This window comes from Lissotriton helveticus, chromosome 10 (genome assembly GCF_964261635.1).
Source record: "Lissotriton helveticus chromosome 10, aLisHel1.1, whole genome shotgun sequence".
NCBI lineage: Eukaryota > Metazoa > Chordata > Amphibia > Caudata > Salamandridae > Lissotriton > Lissotriton helveticus.
This window is the reverse complement of record NC_136071.1, coordinates 618789331-618802898: the sequence shown is the minus strand read 5'-3', so window position 1 is coordinate 618802898 and position 13568 is coordinate 618789331. Positions and strand designations below refer to the sequence as shown.

At 40.4% G+C, this 13568-nt stretch overlaps 1 protein-coding gene across 3 annotated transcripts in view; it reads left to right on the top strand.

Annotated features, from left to right (window-relative positions):
* The window catches only part of CLEC16A (C-type lectin domain containing 16A), a 654120-nt gene that overhangs the window by 324606 nt on the left and 315946 nt on the right, over window positions 1–13568 (top strand). For all 3 annotated transcript variants that reach the window (XM_078663155.1, XM_078663154.1, XM_078663156.1), the window contains exon 17: window positions 10802–10930. In XM_078663155.1, coding sequence (XP_078519281.1) covers window positions 10802–10930 — 129 coding nt within the window. The remainder of the gene's footprint in view (window positions 1–10801; window positions 10931–13568) is intronic.

Genomic DNA, 13568 nt, shown 5'->3' with positions numbered 1-13568 from the left:
ATTGTGAGAAGGACCACAGAGCATGAGGCTTGTTTATAAGAGCAAAATATGTGCAAATAGAACTTTTCATACCACTTTATTACCGGTCCAGAGCTCTTCAAAAATTTCAATCAATTAATCCTTTAATTACACAGCCAAGATCATCTCTAGGTAATTAACCATCTCTAGACCTTAAAATGCCAATATGCTATCAATCTCTACCTTGTATTCCCTTGATTATGTACTTCAGGGAAAAAAGATAGTTCATTGCTACAGCATCGACTGCAAGATTTACTTTATTTTTCAGCTTACTTGTTTTTTTGCACAGTTCCTGCGAAATGTTGTCTTTTTTATTATTGATTTATTTATTTTGCTGTTTTCCTGCAGAATATTTCCTTTCAGGGTGTATTTGGTATAACATCGTTGCACAGTGTGTGGATATTTCTTCTAGATGCCATTCCACCTAGCATTTACATGATTGTACATCTTTCTACATTCCTTTTTGTTCATGTAGTCCCCAGGAAACCCCATGAATAGAAATTTAAAGAATTGGAGGTGAACTGTACGAAGACAGTGAATGACAGCCATGCTTTCTTGATTCTGGCAATATTTTCAGTAGGTGTGAGGTCCATGGAACCTTCAAAGTGAATAACGTAATAGTCTGATAGACAAAGATGTGCAATATAGAAATAAACTAGGTCAGAAATGGGACTCACTTGCTTTCTCTCAGGATAAGGAGTGCATTGGCTAAACCCAAATATTGTGACCACTATACAACTGTTTATTCAGACGGTGGTGAACTTCCTTCAAACAAGACACATTTCGGAACTTTTGTAGAGAACCCAGAAAGTCAACTAAAAATGTGTAGAAAACTCAAGTGCCAAAGCCAAATGCGGTGGCTATCATTTGTAAAACATTGATGCATCTGACAACTTGGGTATGCATCTGTGTAACTGAAGCTTCATATGACTATCCACAGATTATACATTGCGGAAGAGAAACTGATTTCACCTCAAACCTAGGAAAAGTGATAAAAGACATCCACTTGCTACTCTGTGTACCTAAAACATGGGATGTCACTAACCGCTCCCTTTGGAGAGCAAAGGTTTACTTTATGGGTTTTTCTTCCATTATCTTGTATTGAAAACCAGTTGTTGGCAGCGGAATCTTCTTGATTAGGCAGAATGGAGGCCAATGCTTTTATTTTCCTTCTGTATTTTCTTATTTTTAGGTCATAGTGCTGAAATATGTGTCACTGTGTTCCTTATTTGTTCAAGGACCCAACTCGGGCTTTACTTGTTTACTGTTAAACTAGGGCCATCATTTACTAAATCCTTTTAGTGTGTTTCAATAAAAGGATTTAAAAAAAAAGATATATATATATATATATATATATATATTCACTGAAAAAACCATAGGTTATACACTATATATAGTTAGGAATTAGCATTTACAAAACCTAGAAAATTCACTGAAAAAACCATAGGTTATAGACCATATATAGTTAGGAATTAGCATTATCAAAACCTTATTTTACTCACACAAAACCATTGAAATTCGCATGTATAGTTAGTTGCACTAACTATATATCTCGCACCCGCAATCCACTGCTGATGATGTCACATATTACATCATTCATGACATGTTCAGTGACATCACTGATGACATCACTGATGACATCTCAGATGACATCACTGATGACATCATCCAGTGACTGTGTGTTTCTGTAAAGTTTAAATATGTTTTACATATTGAAGAATGAGTGGATGTATAAGTGTCTGAATGAAGGTTTTAGTAGGTGCGTGGTTGACTGTATGAGTGAGTAATTAAATGCGTCTTACTGAATGCATGGGTTAGTGACTAAACTGTCTGAAAGTGTGCATCAGTATGTCTGTTGTTGTGCAAGCTGCTGTATGTGTTGATCAGTAGCTATATGAGTGGCTATATGGGTTATTGATTGGTTGCCCAAGTATTTGTATGGGAGACTGAGTGTGTGTGTGGCTGGCTGGGAGGTGTTTGACTCTGTGCAGATCAATGTGTACTTGTATCAGTGATTGTATAAGAGAGTAAGTATGTGTTAGTATATGTTTGAAAATGTAAGGTGTTCTATGTTTAACTGTATAGATGAGAAAATGGAAGTGTGATTGATTCTTTACAGGACTGACTAGGTGTGTGAGTAACTCCATGGATGAGTGGCAGAGTGTTAGTGTCTGTATAGGTGTATGAGTGCATATGATAGTGTTGTAAAGATGAGTGATTGTATGTATGAATGATTGTATGGGTGAATGAGTGAATGTGTGTGTAGACGTAGGAATCAGTGAGTGCGTATGTAGTAACTAGTATTGGTGTGTCAATGGTTTCAAAAAATATACTCTGTATTTAACGCTGGGTGTAACAGAGGTTATGTTAGAGTGTGAGGAGATGCATTGTATTATCACATGAATGATATCATCAGTGATGTGATCATTGATGTCAAATAAGATGTCATCAGTGATGTCATCAGTGATGTCATCAGTGATGTCACTGACCATGTCATGAATGATGTAATATGTGACATCATCAGCAGTGGATTGCGGGTGCGAGATATATAGTTAGTGCAACTAACTATATATGCGAATTTCAATGGTTTTGTGTGAGTAAAAAAAGGTTTTGATAATGCTAATTCCTAACTATATATGGTCTATAACCTATGGTTTTTTCAGTGAATTTTCTAGGTTTTGTAAATGCTAATTCCTAACTATATATAGTGTATAACCTATGGTTTTTTCAGTGAATTTCAATGGTTTTTTAATAGCAAATATCAAATGGTGTAAAATATTTTCTTCTTTTATATGTATCTAATTTAATTTTTTTATGTCTTTAATTTTTTGTTATTCTTTTTTTTTGTTTCGCTACCGGTCCGTTCCCTTCCCGTTAGCTCAATTTGGTGCCGCGACCCGATCCGCGCACCGGGAAACGTTCCGTTAGCGCAACTCCCGCGATCGAACACAACATCTCAGAGCTATCCTAACTATGATCACTCAAAACAAATTTTAAATGTAACTTTTTTTTTACTAATTTTCACGATTTACGCTTTCCGGAGCGCTACCCGGTTTGCGCACCGGACGCTAACCGCGCGAAAATTTGAAAAAAAATGTGTGTTTTTTTTCCGCACATATGGGCCTCCTCAGCCACCCTCAGAAAACCTAGGGGGTCAGGATACGTCTCCCGTGCCCCCTTATACCCATTTCCCACATTGTTTTTCCTCCATCTTGTGATTAAATTCGACCGAAACACAAGATGGCGGACTACCGTTACGCTACCGGTTAGCTACCCGGTTCGCGTACCGGGTAGCGCTTCTTCCGCGAAAAAACGGAATGTTTTTTTTTTTTATTTTTTGCCCCGCGGGACCCTTTAATAGCCCCCTCATCAATCCTAGGAGGTCAGGAGGGGTCTACCTTGCCCCCTTTCATTAATTTCCCCCTTCGTTTTTCTTCACCTCTTGTCTCTCGATCCTACCGAGAGACAAGATGGCGGCCGCTCCGGACTGTTTCGAATGTTGACAGACACCGGAGAGCCAATCAGCTTCGCTTCGCGAAGTTCCGTTACGCGTCAGGTACGCGAACCGGGGCGCTAACCGGAGCGCTGTTACAGATATATATATTTTTTGGAACGTTAATTTATCAAAATCCACTGGAGCACATATATTGAGACCTAGCAAAGGCATATCGGGCAAACAATATCTACAATTTTGCCAAGTTTCGTGGAAATCCATTCAGCCGTTCGAGCTAAAAGTGAGTCCATTCGCCCTATGGAAAACTCCATGGGAAAAACGTGTTTTGGGACCCCCCTTTTTTCTCGGCCCCCCCTTGACCAACCCCCCCCCAAATTTTCAGGGGCTGCTCAGAAACAAAATGTTCCATTTTCCTGAAAATTTCTGCCAATTCCGTCCTCAAACGCCAAAGTTATTCAACATAGAATTTTCAAAAATCCCATAGGAAAAAAATCCTAACTATATATACCTACTGGCGACCGCCAGTAGGTAATATATTCACTGAAAATCAAAATGTGCCCTAATTTTTCTTTCTTCAGCACTAATCATAATTTCTATGGCAAAATGAACCCCCTCATTTTGTTCCTTTGCAAATGAAATGTTTTAAGTGTTAACACTTTATTCCAATCAAGATGACTTCAGGTGTGCCATACTTTTGTCATAAGTAAGACTGTTAGCGCTCTAGTTGTTCTTTAGAACACTCTGGGACATTCTGCCATTGGGCCATAGTTGGGCTACATCTGGCTGATATTTGGGCTACATTTGTTTTTTTTTGTCTCTGGTAGCCATCTTTGGGCTACATTGGGCTGCATTGGGCTGCATTGGGCTACATTTGGGCTCTAACATATATATAGCCCAATGTAGCCAAATATATATTTTTCAAAGTAAATTTTCGTAAAAACCACTGGAGCATATATCTTGAGACATAGCAAAGGCACATCGGGGTACCAGTCCCTACAATTTTGCCAAGTTCGGTTGAAATCCATTCAGCCGTTCGGGCTAAAAGTGAGTCATTCGCCCTATGGAAAACTGCATGGGAAAAACGTGTTTTGGGACCCCCCTTTTTTCTCGGCCCCCCCTTGACGAAACCCCCCCAAAATTTCAGCCAATTCCGTCCTCAAACGCCAAAGTTATTCGACATAGAATTTTCAAAAATCCCATAGGAAAAAAATCCTAACTATATATACCTACTGGCGACCGCCAGTAGGAGAGAGAGATATATATATATATATATATATATATATATATATATATATATATATATATATATATATATATATATATATATATATATATATATATATATATATATATATATATATATATATATATATATATATATATATATATATATATATATATATATATATATATATATATATATATATATATATATATATATATATATATATATTTATTTATTTATTTATTTATTTATTCTTTCAAAAGTGCCCTGAAGCATTTAGGAGGTCACGCAGCAGAGCCTCGCCATTCGGCTCCTTGATGCAGTCTGCCTTCCTGCTCTTAATTATTTCAAATGCCAACGCGTTTCGAGGAAACATCCCCTTCTTCTCGGGCTGCCAATAATGAAAACACATGAGCCTCGCACTCCCTTTCCTTCGCAGCTTTTAATGATTCACATCGCCGCCCCCCAGTGGGCGTGTGCTCAGTGTAAGTTTTGGTATATGCTGGGACATGAAGTCCTGAATGCAAGCATAATTCAATCTTATAGTAAGTTGAATTGAATTATGCTCGCATTCAGGACTTCATGTCCCAGCATATACCAAAACTTACACTGAGCACACATACATAGTATGTAAGGCTTGCAAAATTGGAAAGAACTTGAAGTAACTGTTGGATCCATCAGAAAAGAATTTTGAAATAAAACAACAAATAACGTGTGAAACTTCATTTGTTGTATATCTGCTCCAGTGCCAATGTGGCAAAAGATATATTGGAAGTACAACGTGCCCCCTCAAAAAACGCATCCTAGAGCACACACGGGCAATACAGAAAAAAGACTTCTCTTATGCCATGGCAAAACACATGTCAAGCCATCCAGGATATTCATGGACAAATATGTCATATTCAGGTTTGGCTGCAATACCTTAACATGAGCGTGGAGGGGACAGAAGATTGAAATTGAGGCGACTGGAATCAAAACTAATTATGAGATTCAAGACTATACAACCTATGGGACTCAATGCAGATGCTGAATTACATGTGCATCTCTAATTGAATTGACTAGTATGTTTGCGAAAATCGATACAACCACTGAATTAATAATAAGAATTGCAATATACACAGCACTACACTTCCATTATTTGTGGTTACAAGTAGCGGTGGCAAGGGCACTCAGCCCAGGAAACATGGAGATATACCCATCCAGCTACACTGCAATAGTTGGGTTATAATTAGTGAACTCATTCACAGTACAACATTGCATATATAAACAAGCATACAGGGTGTACTCAAGACCGCCATACCACCAAAACATCTGGAAGTAATAACTCACACTGAAACATACCATTGTAACACAGACACTACATGCATGGCAGTATAGGGCACTCAGTCCGAACAATGTTGTTCATTTTGACTTTAATTCATAAATGAGCTATTATACTCAGTATATAAAGTCGATTTATACAGCAATTTGTTGTAAAAAACACTGTGGTTGAATGATGTTAATTCAACTACAATGCCCATAATGCATTGCGTGTCACATGTATGTATATAATGTAAAAGTGAAAAGGGACTCACTGTTTGAATAGATACCGTGATCAAGAACGACACGTTCGAAACGCGTAGGGTGATCGCAGCTGCAAAATAAAATGCTGTTGAAAAGTTTCCCGAGTGGAGTGCCGTCATTATCGATTTTTCGAATTTGTGAGAATACAGATACGGGACACTGCCTTGGTCCTGCTGATGGCACCAGCTCCAGAGTGCTCCCCCTGCGACGAGGCAAGTTGCGAGGCTATATATATATATATATATATATATATATATATATATATATATATATATATATATATATATATATATATATATATATATATATATATTGAACATCATCCATCTAGAAAGAAATTATCTTATTGTCTGCTAGTAAGTGCTGCCAAATATTTTGAGATGTAACAGTAAATTGTAAAGTCTCTTGCATTTATCAAAATAAAGCGCATGCCTCGAGTGATCTTGTTCTAAGCAAATACATCTAGAAAGACTACCTCAAAGGTATTACCTACTCCTCTGTTAGTTCAATAATTTCATTCAGGAAAATAAATTAGACCATTTTATTTGCCTACCCTTGAGACAGACCAACTTACTCATAACGTGTGCACATCTTTTCAACGCTAGGGAAGACTCTTCCCTGGCCTTTCACTGCCTATCCCCACTCCTTGGAAAAATATCAATGCACAGTGAGACAGACCATACAATTTAAACCTAAAATGATCTCCATGCCACGCAATATACTGCTTTGTAAACACTGAAATGCCATGAGGCACAAGCCCGTTTACTGGACAATTACATACCCATTCAACCAAAATGTTTAAGTTTTTTTATGTAGACAGTTGTGTATGATACTTTCTTCCACTACACTCCCTCACGTTTATATAGACTTTCGTATCGTACCCACCACTCGCATGTGGTAATTTAATGGGGAATTGGCTTTCATTTCTGCATCCTAGATACACATTGATTGCAATTGTTAAAACTACTAAGCTTTCTCCTGGAGCCACATTTCTCAACCTGTTATACAGGCTTATGTCTTTAACTATTGAATTTTAAGCTGAGGTTGTCCACTTGAAGGAGACTGGCATGTCCAGATCTTAATTTTTAAAACCCAGTACCCCACAACTTGTATTTCTTTAGTGACTAGAGATGAAGTGATGGCCCAAGGTCTGGCAACACTGTACAGGAAGTAGAATCTGCTATCCAAAAGCTTACAGACGCTAACCAACTGATAAAAAGAAAGTCCTTCATAATTGGGAAGGTCACTAGACCCCTGTAGGATAATAACCGACTTAAACTTAGGTGTGCATACCCATCCTATGCAGAGCAAGACCCAATTTTTCTTCCTAGGATGGAGATCCATTACATCCATCATTTAGGTCATTCAACTTGTTCAGCTTGGCTATGCCTCACCATTTTTGTCTACTCCTCCCTGCTCAATTCAGTCACTTTTCAGAGGTGCACCCCTTCAGTCTGCTGCAGAAGTTGAGAGTGTGCTCTCCAAGGGAGCCATCTGGCGAGCCCTGCACCTGGAAAGAGGACACGATTGAAACTCTTGATATTTTTTTAGTGCCATAAAAGGATGGATACCTTTGGTGTCAATTGGACCTTCGGCCTCTGAATTCCTTTCTCAGGAAGGATAAAGTCAAGAGGTTCACACTGGCCCAAATTGTAACCACAAAGGGCCATGGAGACTGGATGACATCCTCGAACCTGCAAGACATCTATTCAATCTGTTGGTCCCATGGCCATTACCTGAGGATCAAGGTGGATCAGGAGCGCCCTATGGCTTCATCTGTGCCCCTCTGGTACAAGAAACTGATGAAGGTGGTTGTGGAATTCCTTTGGTGTTTGGGAGGGTCAGTCTACCTGCACCTCTATGTCTGACTGTTAAGGGCAGGCTCTCCACAGTCTGTCTCCAGATGGTGGCCTCTTGACATCATTAGGAGGCCATGATCCATGAACCAACCCACACCTGATTTAATCAGAAAGTTGCCATTTGTTGTGGCTATCCCAGTGCAATACAAGGCCTTCCCTCTGCTGCAGCAAGTCCAGGACAATCGAACTTTGATCCCAACGTTTCAGTCTCTGTCCAGGATTTTAGTGAGAGCAGCTCTACGGCTTCATGCTCTTTATGCCCCATGCATTTTCTGTGCTACGGACCCCAGGTGGCATATGCAGGCTCTGCAATGGAATTTGAAGTCCAGGAGGAAGCAGCACTACAGAGATCCAGCAGACAGAAGGCACAGCCCTTGGTCTGCTGCAGTGGCTTCTTGAACACAGTTGGTGAGCTGGCAGGCCGCTCACCTTTCTCCAACCACAGTTAACAGTGAAGGCTGAGGCGTCATTTCTGGGTTGGGGAGGGCATCTGTGGAAGGTGGAGAGCCTATGACTCTGGTCTCCAGAGGAAGCCTGGCTTCATATCAGTCTGTTGGACCTGCAAGCCATTCACATGGTGTTGTAGGCGTTCCTGCTGTCCTCAGAGTGGAGGAAGGTGCAGGTTTTTGCAGTCAATACTACCACAATGTGGTACTGCCACAATCGTGGTGAAGTTGGGTCTCGAGTCCTGTCCAAGGAGGCGCTGCATCTTTTGTGTTGGCTGGAGCAGCAGTGCATTATTCTACTTGCAAACCACCTGGTGGATCCTTGAATACCAGAGCAGAAGAGCTCAGTCAGCAAACTCTGGCATCTACATCCTGGGAGGCCGTAGGGCCTATATGACAAGTTGGGAGAACTATTTTTGCCTCCAGTGAGAACATGCATTATCAACAGTTTTGCTCATTGGAGGTTCAGCTAAAAGAATTGCTAGGAGACGTATTCTGGCTAGAATGGAACATGGGACTCCTGTCAGCCTACCCTCGCCTTTGTCTCGTGCCCTGAGTTCTGTAGATCTAAACGAGCAGGCCCATGTCACTGTAGTAATTCCGGATTGGGCCAGGTGAGTTTCTTACACAGACCTTCTGGGCATGAGCATCTGCCCTCCGATCAGGCTCCCACTTAGAGGATCTCGTGTCACTGCAGCAGAATATCATTCTTCCCTACAACTTGAACAATCAACACCTCCGCGCATGTAGATTGAATAGCAGCAGTTAGCTGCATTTTTTGGGCAGCCTGAAGTGGTGAATGTTATTCTTCCCGCCAAGAGCCCTTCTGCACAGTCCATCGAGGCTTGTTGCTGAGACAAATTGATGGTCTGGTGTAGAGTTTGCAAGTTAGACCCCTTGTAAGCCAAACTATTGGATTTATTTGTATTTATTTTGTCTTTGCCGCATCAAAGGTTATTGTCCGGCCTTTCAGCCTTTTTATGTTTACTGGTCTAAGCATTCTTGTCCAATCATCAATAGCTGTTTATTAACAGTTTGACAAACATGTTCAGTCTGGAACCATTTATAGTACCGCAGTGGGTTCTTTAGGCCTTAACGTTTCTCATGGGTATACCATTCAAGTAGATGAATAGCTGCTTGTTTCATCTTAGCACCTTAAAGACCGTCTTCCTTATTGCGATTGCGTCTGCTTGTCGCATGAGGGAGCTTTAAGCACTATTGGTGTATTTGCCATTGCACCGTCTTCTTTCCAGACAATCTGGTGCTGATGATGCAGGCAGCGTTTTTAAAAAAAAGTAGTGACTCCTCTCTACTTTGAGCAATGCATCACTCTACCAAATTTCTTGTTCACTCCTGACCACTTAATAGAGATAGAGAGGATCAGTTCGATCTCAAAAGGACTTTTTTCTGTAGATTTCTCCTGGGGTGAAGAAGTAAAAGATTGTCTAGAAGAATCTGTCTAGGTTGAGAGTCTTGTGAATTAAGATATGCTATGCATCTGGAAGAATTAAGAGCACATTCCACTAGTGCTAAGGCTGCTACGTGCATTGGCACACAGAGTACCTGTCTTTGAGCACTACCAGGCTGTGATGTGGGCAAAACACTACTACCTTGACAACCAAGTCCAACAATAAAAGGGGTTTTCCTGTTCAGTCCTTCAGGGCTTTTTGGTCTAAGTCCATTCCACAGATCCCCCACCTTTGGGAGTTACTGCTGAGGTATCTCTCTGTTTTAAAGGTATGCAAATTGCATTTAGAAGTATCCATCATAAGAACAATTTACTTACCATACACTATCTAACCGAATATTACTGTTACAAGGTTATTTCTAATAGATACTCCTTTTCCGCTTCAGTTTCCTCGTCTTCCAACCACTTCATTTCAGTCTTATTTTTATGTTTCTCGTCTTTCTATATGGAAGATATTCTTGACATAATGCACCATGAATAACGGTAGCATTTTGTCACTTTGTGTCTGTGCTGTATAGTACCCACATGAAGCTCCACAGCCTATTGAGTTTTTCCTGCCCTGGTACAGTGTTACATCAGTTTCTGGTTGCTCCGGCCTGGCGTCTAGGATATTGTAAAGACCAACAATGTAGGATTGCCAAAGATAGTTTTCATTTTAAATAATTATAGAGACTGAGTTAAGAACTTTGGGCTTGTAATGAAGTTGTATGTGATCTGTCTTTGGCATCAGTTTTGTTTTCTAAACATATGAATGTCTTGTTGTTGCAGAGTAAGCCTTTGAACGTGGAATACCTAATGATGGATGCATCCATTTTGCTCCCTCCAACTGGAACACCCTTAACTGGTATTGATTTTGTGAAGCGGTTGCCTTGCGGGGATGTTGAAAGAACACGCAGAGTAAGTAAATGTTTATCAGTTAGTAAAGTTTTGTTGCTTAGCCATTACCTTAAACTAGTGAGCACCTTCAATAATTTTCTATTGTGACTCTGTCTAGTTTTACCTTTCTTTTCTTTGTCTTTATATAAATAGTATGAAACCAGTTGTGCAGTAAATAATCATATTTTTTTTAATATCTGGCGGTTAAATGTCTATTAGTTATCATTTCAGAGTATGAGGAATTCATGAATGTAAAACCTGTAAAGATTTGGTGTGTGATGTTGGAACAGTCTGAGAATGCACTGCATCAAGCATGAAATCTTGAAGATGGTAGCACCTTCCACCATTTGTCTTTCTTCTATGTGGGTGAACTTCCATATGTTAGGATTAAATGTTTAAGGTCCACATCAAATCCTGTCTGATGTTCAGTACAGAATTATTTGACAATATTATTACAAGCCAGTCAAGCGGAAGTGAGAAGGAACTTAGTTCACCTTTTGAACATTGACAAAAGTTTGGTACACTTTCATTCAGCTGCATTGCGTTATGTACTTGTTGCAAACCTTTTAACAGAGATGATTCATTCTCAGCATTTTTTACCTCAACAGAGTCTACCATAACAATTTACCTCAGAGTTAAAAACACCTACTATTATTTAGGAACTACCCTTGCGAATGCTCTTAGTTAAAGATTCATTTTGAAAAGTTCCTTTACATGTTTTTTCTGAAAATAAGCTTGTTTGATTGTCAGGGCGTTGTAACCTTGAACGTCATGTGATTTTTCACCATGTTGGAACCATTAAAGTCATTTTTGATAAATTAATTTTAATGTGACTGATGAAAGATTGGGAGGGGCAAGTTTTTGTGAATAACCTGGACCTTTGCCTCATGTGGCATTCTGAGTTATTCATAATAATTTAAAATTATTGATTCCACTAAGAGACAGCTGAACGATTTTGGCACGGATTTCACATGATCTTGTTTTCTGATATCCATTATAGCCAGTAAGCTGTGTAGAGTGCATGATGTGCCAATGAGTAAGTTATTGTATATAATGGTGAGGTAATATTGCACAAGCTGGCAGTGTTTAGCGCTAACACAATAGTACCTTTTTCACTCTTTCATGGTTAACAAGATTTCATTGGATGTAGACATATTTGCTTCTTGTTTTCAAACCTTGACAAAGCCCTATGCTTGTTCAACCCTACAGAAAGCTTAACAGAAGTGTACGTTTTCCTATGTGTTGCGTCACCCCATATTTTCTCCTGCTGTTTTGTTCAGTTGTTGACCCCTTTTTAGGTTTTGCCTGGCGAAAAGATGCGCTCTGCGCATCTTTTTCGCGCAGGCGAAAACCTAATGAGAACTGTAGTGTGGGTTTGGGTCGGCCCTCGTCATTCATTGGCTGGCTCCATAAATGGAGCCTAGCCATTGGACGAGGGGCCTGTCCGTCAATGCCGGACCAGATTCGGGGGCGTTCCCGAGATTCTTTGGCTTTTGCCGACGTCACGCGACGTCAGCCGAAAGCCGGGAACGCCCCCGAATCTGGTCCGGCATTGCCGGCACTTCTGCGTCTCTCCACCCCCCTTTCCCGCCCCCTCCCGCTTGTTGTCAATGGCATGGAAAGGTGTTATTTCCGTGGCGGTCGGCTGTGACTTACCACCACCAAGCCACCTCGAACGCGCACCACATGTTCAGTAAATTATTGTTATAAAGGCAGAGATATTCGCGCCCGTTTAATTTGACCTCCTCTTTAAGCACTTTTTCCGACAGCGGAGTTCTTTATGTCATTTTCAGTGCTTTCTTTTCCTTCCAACAACTGGACCATTTCTCCGTCAGTCAGAGAATGCGGTATGTCCATGAGACCGTAGGAGCAGATGCCCAACTGCATCCCTTTCGCTGATGGGAAATACACTCACGTGCAGTCGGTAACACTGGCTGTAGACCCTTGTTTAGGCTGGCATTTCAGATTGTTTTTCGTTTATTTGATATATTGGAGATCAACGAGTCAGATATAATATGTGCTAGTCGGAACGCATCTCTGTATTTATTTTGAATTCATGCATAATATTTTAGCACGTCTTTCAGTATTTCTTTCTTCTTGTAAACGTGTATGTACACTATTCTTTTGCTTTCCTGTACTTTCGACATTCTATACAAAAAGTAATGTATTTTGTCGCTTGTGACCTTGGTTTTCTAACACCAGGAGGTGGGAGCGCATTGCTAGGATATCGTAAATGCGCACCTCTGAATGTGACCCCTCCCCTAACGCCAGATAGAGTGGTTATTGCTGCAGGACACAATGGAAACCCCGCTCCCTCCCCATACCTCTGACGCAATCCTGGACTGCCCTACTCAAGTTGACACGCTTGTAGGAGGCACATCGTGAGTAGTCACTACGCTGAAAGGGAGAAAGCTGGGATCGAGCCAGGGACTGGGTGAGTACCAGAATACACAGTAGGACTTTGTCCAATGCAGAGATCCCAGATAGTTTTTAAGTACAATTTGAGTGTTTTAAGCCAAAAGTTGGCTAAGACTGAAACTGCCTCAAGGTATTAGATACGCTAACTCTGAGCAGGACTTAAAGTACTTGAGATCGTGACTGTGCTCAAAGGTTTGAGGATCTCACCCTAGCAATGCGACCTAGTGGGTTTGACATCAAG